Genomic DNA, 13855 nt, shown 5'->3' with positions numbered 1-13855 from the left:
ACTGCCCCACTGCCTCGACTTAAAACTCTTCTCCAAAATTCTGGCATCCCGCCTCACACCACTTTTCCAATCCATCATTCACCTAGACCAAGTGGGCTTTATGCCCACCCGAGAGGCTAGGGACAACACCACTAGGGCCATCAACCTTATCCATTATGCCCGCTCTCACTCCCTTCCTACAATGCTCCTCTCTACCGACGCCGAGAAGGCCTTTGACAGAGTGGGTTGGCCCTTCTTGACCGCCACACTCCAGCATCTCGGGCTTGGCCCCTGTATGCTGGCTTGGATCGGATCTCTCTATTCACACCCTTCGGCTCAGGTCTCTGTCAACGGCCTTCTCTCGTCGCCCTTCCCCATACAGAACGGTACCCGCCAGGGATGTCCACTCCCCCCCCCTCATTTTTATACTGACATTGGAGCCCTTCCTTAGCCATGTGAGACAGAATGTAGATATATCGGGGGTGTGGGTAGGCTCAGTCACCCATAAGGTGGCGGCCTACGCGGATGATCTCCTTTTCTTCCTTACCCACCCCACTGTCTCTCTTCCCAACTTACTTTCTGAGCTTACCAGATTTCAAGCCCTTTCCAATTATAAAATTAATCTCCAGAAGTCCGAGGCGTTGAACCTTTCCCTCTCTCCCTCTCTGGCCTCCACTCTTGCTGATTCCTTCCCCTTTCGCTGGTCGAGCTCTTCCCTATCCTATCTAGGGGTTCTGCTTACCCCCTCTGTCTCCGATCTATTTAGGGTTAATTTTCCTCCTTTGTTAAAAAAGATTGAGGCAGACTTGTCCAGATGGCACAGGGGCACCTTTACCTGGTTTGGCCGCTGTTCAATCTTTAAGATGAACATCCTCCCTAGACTTTTGTACCTTTTCCAAGCCCTTCCGGTGATGGTGCCCCTGAGCTTCTTTCGACAACTCTCTTTATTATTATTATTATTTATTTATAAAGCGCCCTTAGTTCCAGAGCGCTATACAGTAGATAGGCAACAGGCAGGAACAATACAAGATCAGAAAACATTATATGATGGCAAAAGACAGACTGGTACATGGGGGAAGAGGACCCTGTCCGCGAGGGCTTCCAAGCTTATCTGGGCTCACAAGCAGCCCCGCATAGCGAAATTGGTCCTGTATCGTCCAAAGACGCGTGGAGGGCTGGGTCTCCCCAATCTCCTTCATTATTATGTAGCCGGCCATCTCGTTAAAGTGATTGACTGGCACCGACATTATTCCTCTAAATTGTGGGTTGGCCTTGAAATGTCCCTCTCACCCCTTTCCTTGCTGGCAGCTCCCTGGCTCCCCGCCTCCAGTAGAATGGTTGGGCCTCACCCCACGGTCGTCACAACTCTTAAGCTTTGTCAGAAGTATTTCTCATCTGCCTCCCTAGCCCCTCACCCGTCCCCTTTGTTCCCGGTCATAGGTACCCCCTCGTTTCCGGCTGGAAACTCTGACCCAGTCTTCCGCGACTGGTTCCAGGCAGGTTTTTTCCGTGCACGCAGTTTTCTTTGTGGAGCGGCTTAAGTGTCTCTTTCTGAGCTCCGAGATCTCCCTGACCCTTCCCCTTTAGGATTCTGGAGGGCCCTGCAGCTACACCACTTCCTCCTCTCTCTTCCTGCTCCGTCTTCTTTCTCTCGCACGCTCACGCAGTTCGAGACGCTTTGCCTTTGCACGGGCCCCCTCCGTCACTCTCTCTCCCTTCTTTATGCCATGCTGGGATCCCCCCCGGAACAACCGCCTCCCTCATTACTCTCTGCCTGGGAGCAAGACTTGAATGTCTCTTTCTTGAGACCACAATTAGACCGAATATACACTTGTACTCACACTTCCTCCATCTTCTCCCGTTTTCAGGAGGCGGGCTATAAGATTCTCTCCAGATGGTACCGGGTCCCGGTCCGTCTTCATAGGATCTTTCCTGAGGTGTCCCCCCTGTGCTGGAGGAACTGTGGTGAGGAAGGGACTCTCCTGCATACTTTTTGGAGTTGCCCCAAACTGGTCCCCTATTGGAGAGAGGTCTGGCGCATCGCCTCTACCTTTACGGATTCTCTCTTGCCTTTCTCCCCGTCTTTTTTTCCTCCTGCACATGTCGGACATCCCACTAAGAGGCTACCGCCGCTCCATTCTCTGCCATCTGGTCAATGCTGCCCTTTGGAGGCAGCCAGCCCCCCCCCCCCCCTCCATCTCTATGTGGTTGCGGAAGGTGGAGGACCTTAAATATATGGAGGACCTCACCGCCCAATTACATGACCGGAATTCCCGGTTCTTTCAGACCTGGTATTACTGGGAACGGTTTGTTGAATCTGACGAATATAAGACTCTCATATCTCAGTGAGGAGCTTCCCGCTTCTCCTATTCTCCTTGCGTGTTTTCTCCTTGTGTTGGTTTGTGTGTAGGTTGTCACTGCCCTCTCCCTTTGTGTGTCTCTCGGTGTTGCAGTTTCCTGCCCTTGTCTTTTTTTTTTCCCCCTCCTCTCCTGGATGTCACCGCTTCTCTTTCCTTACTTTTTCTTGAGCGTTAGCGCTTTCCCCTCTCTTCTTCATGAGATGTTCCTCATTTCCTTGGCTGGCCTCCCCGTTGTGGGAGTTATTTTGAAAGTTAATGTTGGTAATGTTGAGCCATGTTGGCTCCTTGACCCTGTCCTATTCCATGTTTGCGCACCCAAAGGTGCTTTGTGTTTGCTCTGTTGATCGTACAGCTTCATGTATGTGTTTCTTTTTAAAAAAATTTGAAAATGAATAAAATTGAGAATTCAAAAAAAAAAGAAAAGGGTCTCAAATGCAACACATTGAAGGTACACCTAAAAGCAATCAATGCTCATTTAGAAGGACGGTTTACAGGAGTACCTTTGGTCTCTAAATTTTTTAGAGCAATCGCGAAGTTAAGACCAAATTTTCGAAGTCCAGTGCCATCATGGGATCTGTCCTTAGTACTTAAGGTACTATGTCTACCACCGTTTGAACCAACAGAATAATCAGATATCAGATTTTTGATATCAGATATCAGATTAAAGATGTAATCAAATTTTCATATTCAGCAGAAGGGCTGGAATGCCCACTTTCTATACGAGCCCATTCAACGCGGTCAACAGCTACATCATGGGCAGAACGAGCCAACATACCATTAGAGGACACATGTAAAGCTGCTAGCTGGTCCTCAGCAATTACATTTATTAAGCACTATAGGCTCGACACATTTGCCTCTGAGGGATCAGCCTTTGGCAAGGGAGTGATCCAGGGAGCAACATCAGCCTAACCCCACCTCCATATCATTGCTTTCCATTCCCATGGTGTGCTGCCGGAGGACGATCAGGAAGTTGAAAATGTCTTACCTGTAATTTTCATTTCCTGGAGTCCGGAGGCAGCACAATAATCCCGCCCATGGTGTCATTGCTACAAACTGTACGTACTTCTGGGTTCCTAGCTAAGCCTTATAGGGCAGGTTCTATTCTGATTGGATAACTAATTATTCTGTTTGTATTGCTAGGAATAATTACTCTTCTATCCGGGCAGATGAGATCCAGTTAACCCATGGTGTGCTGCCTCCAGACTCCAGGAAATGAAAATTACAGATGAGAAATTTTCAACTTAAAATCCTCCTACACCCCTGAGAAGCTGCCAATCTCTCACCTTAGTTCCCAAAAAAAAAAAAAAAAAAAAAAAGGCCAACACTCAGAAACCACTGTTCACACTGCAGGTTGCACGCTGCAATATACAGACACAGAAAAATGCTGCAGCAACCTGCAAGTGCCACGACTCACCAGATATACCCCCCCCCCATACACACTAGATCGTACACACAATAAAAACCTGTTCTAAATATATATTTTTTTAAATGAGGTCCTTAGCAAACTATTTGATCAAATAGAGTGTCCCATCTCACCACGATAAGTTGAGAGAGATGGTTCTTAACACTGGTGACCTCAGAGAGAGATGGTTCCTAACACTGGTGACCTCAGAGAGAGATTTTTCCTAACACTGGTGACCTCAGAGATGGTTCCTAACGCTGGTGACCTAAGAGAGAGATGTTCCTAACACTGGTGACCTCAGAGATGGTTCCTAACACTGGTGACCTCAGAGAGAGATGGTTCCTAATACTGGTGACCTCAGAGAGAGATGGTTCCTGACACTGGTGACCTCAGAGAGAGATGGTTCCTGACACTGGTGACCTCAGAGATGGTTCCTAACACTGGTGACCTCAGAGAGAGATGGTTCCTAATACTGATGACCTCAGAAAGAGATGGTTCCTGACACTGGTGACCTCAGAAAGAGATGGTTCCTGACACTGGTGACCTCAGAAATGGTTCCTAACACCGTGGACCACGGCACCTGCTTCCTTGCGTTATTTTATACACGGGCAACACTTGAAAAAAATGTACCTAATGGAACATTCGCTTTAACGCGGAGAGATGGGACTGTCTATTTGACCAAATAGTTTGCTAAGAACCTCACTGGTAAAAAATCTTGCAGAGCAGGTGTTTATCTTGTGTATGGCTGGGGAGTATATATGGTGAGTCCAGCAGCATGCTGTTGGCAGCCTAACCCTAACTCCCCCCCCCCCCCCCAAGACGGGAAAATTATAATTCGGACCGATCATAGATCACCAGGTCCAACACTGATCACCAGGTCTCTCCCCAGTCACCAGGACTATCACTGATCACCTGGTCTATCACCGATCACCTGGTCTATCACCAGTCACCAGGTCTATCACTGGTCACCAGGACTATCACCGATCACCTGGTCTATCACCAGTCAACAGACCTGTCACCAGGACTATTACCAGTCAATAGGTGTATCACCGATCACCTGGTCTATCACCAGTCAACAGACCTGTCACCAGGACTATTACCAGTCACCAGGTCTATCACCGATCACCTGGTCTATCACCCATCACCAGGACTATCACCGATCACCTGGTCTATTACCAGTCACCAGACCTATCAGCAGTCACCAGGACTTTCACCAGTCACCAGGACTATCACCAGTCACCAAGACTATCACCGATCACCAGTCCTGGCCCTTGCAGCATTTTTATGTTTTTGTCTCTATATTAGCCACAGCAGCGTGCTGTTAGTAGTCCCGCCCCAGACGGGAAAATTATGATTCGGACCGATCATGGATCACCAGGTCTAACACTGATCACCAGGTCTATCACCGATCACCATCATTTCTGCCCAAGGATGGATGAAACATAGCAGCAGCTCCACATGAACCTCACATCCTTCTTCCCTGCTACACAAAGGAGACAGACACATGTCACCACCTAGAGGCCATAAGAGGTAAGGACAGTGGGGGAGATTTAATAAACATGGTGTGAAGTGAAACTGGCTCAGTCACCCCCGGCAACCAATCAGATTCCACCTTTAATTCCTCACAGACTCTGGAAAATGAAAGGTGGAATCTGATTGGTTGCAGGGGGCGACTGAGCCGGTCTCACTTTACACCATGTTTGATAAATCTCCCCCAGTGTCTCATCTCATGTATAACCTGTGGCTGGAGACCTAAGAAGAAGGGGCACCCCACTGGTGAGGCCCACCTTACAGTTTGAGAAGGAGTAGAGGATGTAGATGTAGAGCACACAGTGCCCCCTGCTGGTGTGCTTACTTGGAGGGTAGACTGCCCCCCTGCTGGTGTGATGATGTAGAGGACACATTGCCCCCTACTGGTGTGGTGATGTAGAGGACACACTGCCCCCTGCTGGTGTGATGTGAGGTGGCCATGTTGTGACCACTGAGTGGAAATTATCCCAAAAAGTATATGGGAAACAGAAGATAATGAGCAGCAGCCCCAATTCCATCCATTACAGCCAGTCGCTGTGGTATTGTATTCTCTGGTATTACCTGAAAGTGGTGTGCCCCCAACCTCAGGACTGTGGCAGGTCACGGGGACTAATGTCTGTGTATAGAAGTGGAAATGTGGGAAATAGACTTTTGTGCATAACAGAAGACGTCTTGAAGACCGCGAGGATTGGTCTTCCTCAGGACAGACGAGTCTCTGCTCCGTGGTCGTCCGTGTCTTGTGCCCTCAGCGCAGGATTGGTCTTCCTCAGGGCAGACGAGTCTCTGCTCCGTGGTCGTCCGTGTCTTGTGCCCTCAGCGCAGGATTGGTCTTCCTCAGGGAACACGAGTCTCTGCTCCGTGTTCGTCCGTGTCTTGTGCCCTCAGCGCAGGATTGGTCTTCCTCGGGGCACACGAGTCTCTGCTCTGTGGTCGTCCGTGTCTTGTGCCCTTAGCACAGGATTGGTCTTCCTCGGGGCACACGAGTCTCTGCTCTGTGGTCGTCCGTGTCTTGTGCCCTCAGCGCAGGATTGGTCTTCCTCAGGGCACACGAGTCTCTGCTCCGTGGTAGTCTGTGTCTTGTGCCCTCAGCGCTGGATCGGTCTTCCTCAGGACACACGATGTCTCTGCTCCGTGGTAGTCTGTGTCTTGTGCCCTCAGTGCAGGATTGGTCTTCCTCAGGGCACACGAGTCTCTGCTCCATTGTCGTCAGTGTCTTGTGCCCTCAGCGCAGGATTGGTCTTCCTCAGGGCACACGATGTCTCTGCTCCGTGGTCGTCCGTGTCTTGTGCCCTCAGCGCAGGATTGGTCTTCCTCAGGGCACACGAGTCTCTGCTCTGTGTTCGTCCGTGTCTTGTGCCCTCATTGCAGGATTGGTCTTCCTCAGGGCACACGATGTCTCTGCTCCGTGGTCGTCCGTGTCTTGTGTCCTCAGCGCAGGATTGGTCTTCCTCAGGCCACACGAGTCTCTGCTCTGTGTTCGTCCGTGTCTTGTGCCCTCAGCGCAGGATTGGTCTTCCTCAGGGCACACGAGTCTCTGCTCCGTTGTCGTCAGTGTCTTGTGCCCTCAGCGCAGGATTGGTCTTCCTCAGGGCACACGATGTCTCTGCTCTGTGGTCGTCCGTGTCTTGTGCCCTCAGCGCAGGATTGCTCTTCCTCAGGGCACACGAGTCTCTGCTCCGTGGTCGTCCGTGTCTTGTGCCCTCAGCGCAGGAATGGTCTTCCTCAGGGCACACGAGTCTCTGCTCTGTGTTCGTCCGTGTCTTGTGCCCTCAGCGCAGGATTGGTCTTCCTCAGGGCACACGAGTCTCTGCTCCGTTGTCGTCAGTGTCTTGTGCCCTCAGCGCAGGATTGGTCTTCCTCAGGGCACACGATGTCTCTGCTCTGTGGTCGTCCGTGTCTTGTGCCCTCAGCGCAGGATTGCTCTTCCTCAGGGCACACGAGTCTCTGCTCCGTGGTCGTCCGTGTCTTGTGCCCTCAGCCCTTGGTTTGGCCACACGTAATGATGTTGTAATAGTGAGAACAGTGACTCCTGCACTTCTCTATAGTGGTGAAGGAGGTCACATGACTTACACTGGTCACATTGGGATGAGTCAGGCCTGCAGAGCATCGCTCTCCCCATCACGCAGAGTTTCATTTATGAGGTCACATGACATATGTACCATTTCTCCTGGCAAATTGTTAGGGTTTCCCATGTAAATCTATAGCAATATCTACTCAACAGGTGGTGACACATATAGAGGGCACTGTGGGTGACACTGTTATAGGGGGCACTGTGGGTGACACTGTTATAGGGGGCATTATGGGTGACACATAGAGGGCACTGTGGGTGACACATATAGAGGGCACTGTGGGTGACACATATAGGGGGCACTGTGAGTGTCACATATAGGGGGCACTGTGGGTGACACATATAGGGGGCACTGTGGGTGACACTGTTATAGGGGGCACTGTGGGTGACACATATAGGGGGCACTGTGGGTGACACATATAGGGGGCACTGTGGGTGACACTGTTATAGGGGGCACTGTGGGTGACACTGTTATAGGGGGCACTGTGGGTGACACTGTTATAGGGGGCACTGTGGGTGACACATATAGGGGGCACTGTGGGTGACACATATAGGGGGAACTGTGGGTGACACTGTTATAGGGGGCACTGTGGGTGACACTGTTATAGGGGGCACTGTGGGTGACACTGTTATAGGGGACACTGTGGGTGACACATATAGGGGGCACTGTGGGTGACACATATAGGGGGCACTGTGGGTGACACTGTTATAGAGGGCACTGTGGGTGACACTGTTATAGGGGGCACTGTGGGTGACACTGTTATAGGGGGCACTGTGGGTGACACTGTTATAGGGGGCACTGTGGGTGTCACATATAGGGGGCACTGTGGGTGACACTGTTATAGGGGGCACTGTGGGTGACACTGTTATAGGGGGCACTGTGGGTGACACAGTTATAGAGGGCACTGTGAGTGACACATATAGGGGGCACTGTGGGTGACACTGTTATAGGGGGTACTGTGGGTGACACTGTTATAGAGGGCACTGTGGGTGACACTGTTATAGAGGGCACTGTGGGTGACACACATAGGGGGCACTGTGGGTGAAACTGTTATGGGGGGCACTGTGGGTGACACTGTTATCGGGGGCACTGTGGGTGACACTGTTATAGGGGGCACTGTGGGTGACACACATAGGGGGCACTGTGGGTGAAACTGTTATGGGGGGCACTGTGGGTGACACTGTTATCGGGGGCACTGTGGGTGACACATATGGGGGCACTGTGGGTGACACATATAAGGGGCACTGTGGGTGACACTGTTATAGGGGGCACTGTGGGTGACACATATAGGGGGCACTGTGGATGACACATATAGGGGGCACTGTGGGTGACACTGTTATAGGGGGCACTGTGGGTGACACATATAGGGGGCACTGTGGGTGAAACTGTTATCGGGGGCACTGTGGGTGACACATATAAGGGGCACTGTGGGTGACACATATAGGGGGCACTGTGGGTGACACATATAGGGGGCACTGTGGGTGACACTGTTAGAGGGGGCACTGTGGGTGACACTGTTATAAGGGGGCACTGTGGGTGACACATATAGGGGGCTCTGTGGGTGGCACTGTTATAGGGGGCACTGTGGGTGTCACATATAGGGGGCAGTGGGTAACACATATAGGGGCACTGTGGGTGACACATATAGAGGGCACTGTGGGTGATTCTGTTATAGGGGGCACTGTGGGTGACACATATAGAGGGCACTGTGGGTTACACAGTTATAGAGGGCACTGTGGGTGTCACATATAGGGGGCAGTGGGTAACACATATAGGGGGCACTGTGGGTGTCACATATAAGGGGCACTGTGGGTGACAGTTATAGGGGGCACTGTGGTTGACAGTTATAGGGGGCACTGTGGGTGACAGTTATAGGGGGCACTGTGGGTGACACTGTTATAGGCGGCAATGTGGGAGACAGTTATAGGGGGTACTGTGGGTGACACTGTTATAGGGGGCACTGTGGATGACACTATTAACGGGGGCACAGCGGATGTCACTTATAGAGGGCACTGTGGATGAAACAGGGGTGCGTATACTGTGAGTTATGGGGTACATATACTGTGGGTGATGGGGTACGTATACTGTGGGTGATGGAGTGCGTATACTGTGGGTAATGGGGTGCGTATACTGTGGGTGATGGGGTACGTATACTGTGGGTGATGGGGTGTGTATACTGTGGGTGATGGGGTGTGTATACTGTGGGTGATAGGGTACGTATACTGTGGATGATGGGGTACGTATACTGTGGGTGATGGGGTACGTATACTGTGGGTGATGGGGTACGTATACTGTGGGTGATGGGGTGTGTATACTGTGGGTGATGGGGTACGTATACTGTGGGTGATGGGATGTGTATACTGTGGGTGATGGGGTGTGTATACTGTGGGTAATGGGATACGTATACTGTGGGTGATGGGGTGTGTATACTGTGGGTAATGGGATACGTATACTGTGGGTGATGGGGTGTGTATACTGTGGGTAATGGGATACGTATACTGTGGGTGATGGGGTGTGTATACTGTGGGTGATGGGGTGTGTATACTGTGGGTAATGGGGTGTGTATACTGTGGGTGATGGGGTACGTATACTGTGGGTGATGGGGTGTGTATACTGTGGGTGATGGGGTACGTATACTGTGGATGATGGGGTACGTATACTGTGGGTGATGGGGTACGTATACTGTGGGTGATGGGGTACGTATACTGTGGGTGATGGGGTATGTATACTGTGGGTGATGGGGTACGTATACTGTGGGTGATGGGGTGTGTATACTGTGGGTGATGGGGTACGTATACTGTGGGTGATGGGGTGTGTATACTGTGGGTAATGGGATGTGTATACTGTGGGTGATGGGGTGTGTATACTGTGGGTAATGGGATGTGTATACTGTGGGTGATGGGGTACGTATACTGTGGGTGATGGGGTACGTATACTGTTGGTGATGGGGTACGTATACTGTGGGTGATGGGGTGTGTATACTGTGGGTGATGGGGTATGTATACTGTGGGTGATGGGGTGTGTATACTGTGGGTGATGGGGTACGTATACTGTGGGTGATGGGGTACGTATACTGTGGGTGATGGGGTGTGTATACTGTGGGTGATGGGGTGTGTATACTGTGGGTGATGGGGTACGTATACTGTGGGTGATGGGGTACGTATACTGTGGGTAATGGGGTGTGTATACTGTGGGTGATGGGGTACGTATACTGTGGGTGATGGGGTACGTATACTGTGGGTGATGGGGTGTGTATACTGTGGGTGATGGGGTGTGTATACTGTGGCGGTTACACTATGGCCTCTGCCCTTCACGTCCCATCAGTCACAGGCTCTTCCTCTTCTCGCTTCCTTTTTACTGACACTAAGAAGGGAACTAAATCTGGGCGCGATCACATGACAAAGAGACTGCGGGGGAGAGAACTGGACGGAGAGAGAGGTAGAAGGTAAAGAGGAGTAGACTGCCGACAGTAAGACCGGGAGGACCGAGAGCTGCAGCCTCAGGATGGGAATGCTGGGTGGAATCATCATCTTCTGCCTCTACCTACAAGGTACCCCGACATCTCATCATACCAGAGACAAGGTTATATGCTGGGGGGATCTCCATAGAGATGTATGGAGAGGAGAGGACAGTATGTGAGGAGGTATCAGGAGATTAGGGTAGAGATGTATGGAGAGGAGAGGACAGTATGTGAGGAGGTATCAGGAGATTAGGGTAGAGATGTATGGAGAGGAGAGGACAGTATGTGAGGAGGTATCAGGAGATTAGGGTAGAGATGTATGGAGAGGAGAGGACAGTATGTGAGGAGGTATCAGGAGATTAGGGTAGAGATGTATGGAGAGGAGAGGACAGTATGTGAGGAGGTATCAGGAGATTAGGGTAGAGATGTATGGAGAGGAGAGGACAGTATGTGAGGAGGTATCAGGAGATTAGGGTAGAGATGTATGGAGAGGACAGTATGTGAGGAGGTATCAGGAGATTAGGGTAGGGATGTATGGAGAGGACAGTATGTGAGGAGGTATCAGGAGATTAGGGTAGAGATGTATGGAGAGGACAGGACAGTATGTGAGGAGGTATCAGGAGATTAGGGTAGAGATGTATGGAGAGGAGAGGACAGTATGTGAGGAGGTATCAGGAGATTAGGGTAGAGATGTATGGAGAGGAGAGGACAGTATGTGAGGAGGTATCAGGAGATTAGGGTAGAGATGTATGGAGAGGACAGTATGTGAGGAGGTATCGGGAGATTAGGGTAGAGATGTATGGAGAGGAGAGGACAGTATGTGAGGAGGTATCAGGAGATTAGGGTAGGGATGTATGGAGAAGAGAGGAAAGTATGTGAGGAGGTATCAGGAGATTAGGGTAGAGATGTATGGAGAGGAGAGGACAGTATGTGAGGAGGTATCAGGAGATTAGGGTAGAGATGTATGGAGAGGAGAGGACAGTATGTGAGGAGGTATCAGGAGATTAGGGTAGGGATGTATGGAGAGGAGAGGACAGTATGTGAGGAGATATCAGGAGATTAGGGTAGAGATGTATGGAGAGGACAGGACAGTATGTGAGGAGGTATCAGGAGATTAGGGTAGAGATGTATGGAGAGGAGAGGACAGTATGTGAGGAGGTATCAGGAGATTAGGGTAGAGATGTATGGAGAGGAGAGGACAGTATGTGAGGAGGTATCAGGAGATTAGGGTAGAGATGTATGGAGAGGACAGTATGTGAGGAGGTATCGGGAGATTAGGGTAGAGATGTATGGAGAGGAGAGGACAGTATGTGAGGAGGTATCAGGAGATTAGGGTAGGGATGTATGGAGAAGAGAGGACAGTATGTGAGGAGGTATCAGGAGATTAGGGTAGAGATGTATGGAGAGGAGAGGACAGTATGTGAGGAGGTATCAGGAGATTAGGGTAGAGATGTATGGAGAGGACAGTATGTGAGGAGGTATCAGGAGATTAGGGTAGAGATGTATGGAGAGGACAGTATGTGAGGAGGTATCAGGAGATTAGGGAAGAGATGTATGGAGAGGACAGGACAGTATGTGAGGAGGTATCAGGAGATTAGGGTAGAGATGTATGGAGAGGAGAGGACAGTATGTGAGGAGGTATCAGGAGATTAGGGTAGAGATGTATGGAGAGGACAGGACAGTATGTGAGGAGGTATCAGGAGATTAGGGTAGAGATGTATGGAGAGGACAGTATGTGAGGAGGTATCAGGAGATTAGGGTAGAGATGTATGGAGAGGACAGGACAGTATGTGAGGAGGTATCAGGAGATTAGGGTAGAGATGTATGGAGAGGAGAGGACAGTATGTGAGGAGGTATCAAGAGATTAGGGTAGAGATGTATGGAGAGGAGAGGACAGTATATGAGGAGGTATCAGGAGATTAGAGTAGAGATGTATGGAGAGAACAGTATGTGAGGAGGTATCAGGAGATTAGGGTAGAGATGTATGGAGAGGAGAGGACAGTATGTGAGGAGGTATCGGGAGATTAGGGTAGAAATGTATGGAGAAGACAGTATGTGAGGAGGTATCAGGAGATTAGGGTAGAGATGTATGGAGAGGACAGTATGTGAGGAGGTATCAGGAGATTAGGGTAGGGATGTATGGAGAGGAGAGGACAGTATGTGAGGAGATATCAGGAGATTAGGGTAGAGATGTATGGAGAGGACAGGACAGTATGTGAGGAGGTATCAGGAGATTAGGGTAGAGATGTATGGAGAGGAGAGGACAGTATGTGAGGAGGTATCAGGAGATTAGGGTAGAGATGTATGGAGAGGAGAGGACAGTATGTGAGGAGGTATCAGGAGATTAGGGTAGAGATGTATGGAGAGGACAGTATGTGAGGAGGTATCGGGAGATTAGGGTAGAGATGTATGGAGAGGAGAGGACAGTATGTGAGGAGGTATCAGGAGATTAGGGTAGGGATGTATGGAGAAGAGAGGACAGTATGTGAGGAGGTATCAGGAGATTAGGGTAGAGATGTATGGAGAGGAGAGGACAGTATGTGAGGAGGTATCAGGAGATTAGGGTAGAGATGTATGGAGAGGAGAGGACAGTATGTGAGGAGGTATCAGGAGATTAGGGTAGAGATGTATGGAGAGGACAGTATGTGAGGAGGTGTCAGGAGATTAGGGTAGAGATGTATGGAGAGGACAGTATGTGAGGAGGTATCAGGAGATTAGGGAAGAGATGTATGGAGAGGACAGGACAGTATGTGAGGAGGTATCAGGAGATTAGGGTAGAGATGTATGGAGAGGAGAGGACAGTATGTGAGGAGGTATCAGGAGATTAGGGTAGAGATGTATGGAGAAGAGAGGACAGTATGTGAGGAGGTATCAGGAGGTTAGGGTAGAGATGTATGGAGAGGACAGGACAGTATGTGAGGAGGTATCAGGAGATTAGGGTAGAGATGTATGGAGAGGACAGTATGTGAGGAGGTATCAGGAGATTAGGGTAGAGATGTATGGAGAGGACAGTATGTGAGGAGGTATCAGGAGATTAGGGTAGGGATGTATGGGG

General features: G+C 50.3%; 1 protein-coding gene across 1 annotated transcript in view; it reads left to right on the top strand.

Annotated features, from left to right (window-relative positions):
- The first annotated feature begins 10721 nt into the window (after positions 1-10721).
- The window catches only part of CD68 (CD68 molecule), a 36453-nt gene continuing 33319 nt past the window's right edge, over positions 10722-13855 (top strand). Inside the window, exon 1 of the mRNA XM_069950279.1 lies at positions 10722-10890. Within this exon, the coding sequence (XP_069806380.1) occupies positions 10845-10890 (46 nt within the window). The 5' untranslated portion in view covers positions 10722-10844. The remainder of the gene's footprint in view (positions 10891-13855) is intronic.

The sequence above is a fragment of the Dendropsophus ebraccatus genome, chromosome 1, assembly GCF_027789765.1.
Source record: "Dendropsophus ebraccatus isolate aDenEbr1 chromosome 1, aDenEbr1.pat, whole genome shotgun sequence".
NCBI lineage: Eukaryota > Metazoa > Chordata > Amphibia > Anura > Hylidae > Dendropsophus > Dendropsophus ebraccatus.
Note: the sequence above shows the minus strand (reverse complement) of the source record. Positions and strands in the feature narration are given on the sequence as shown.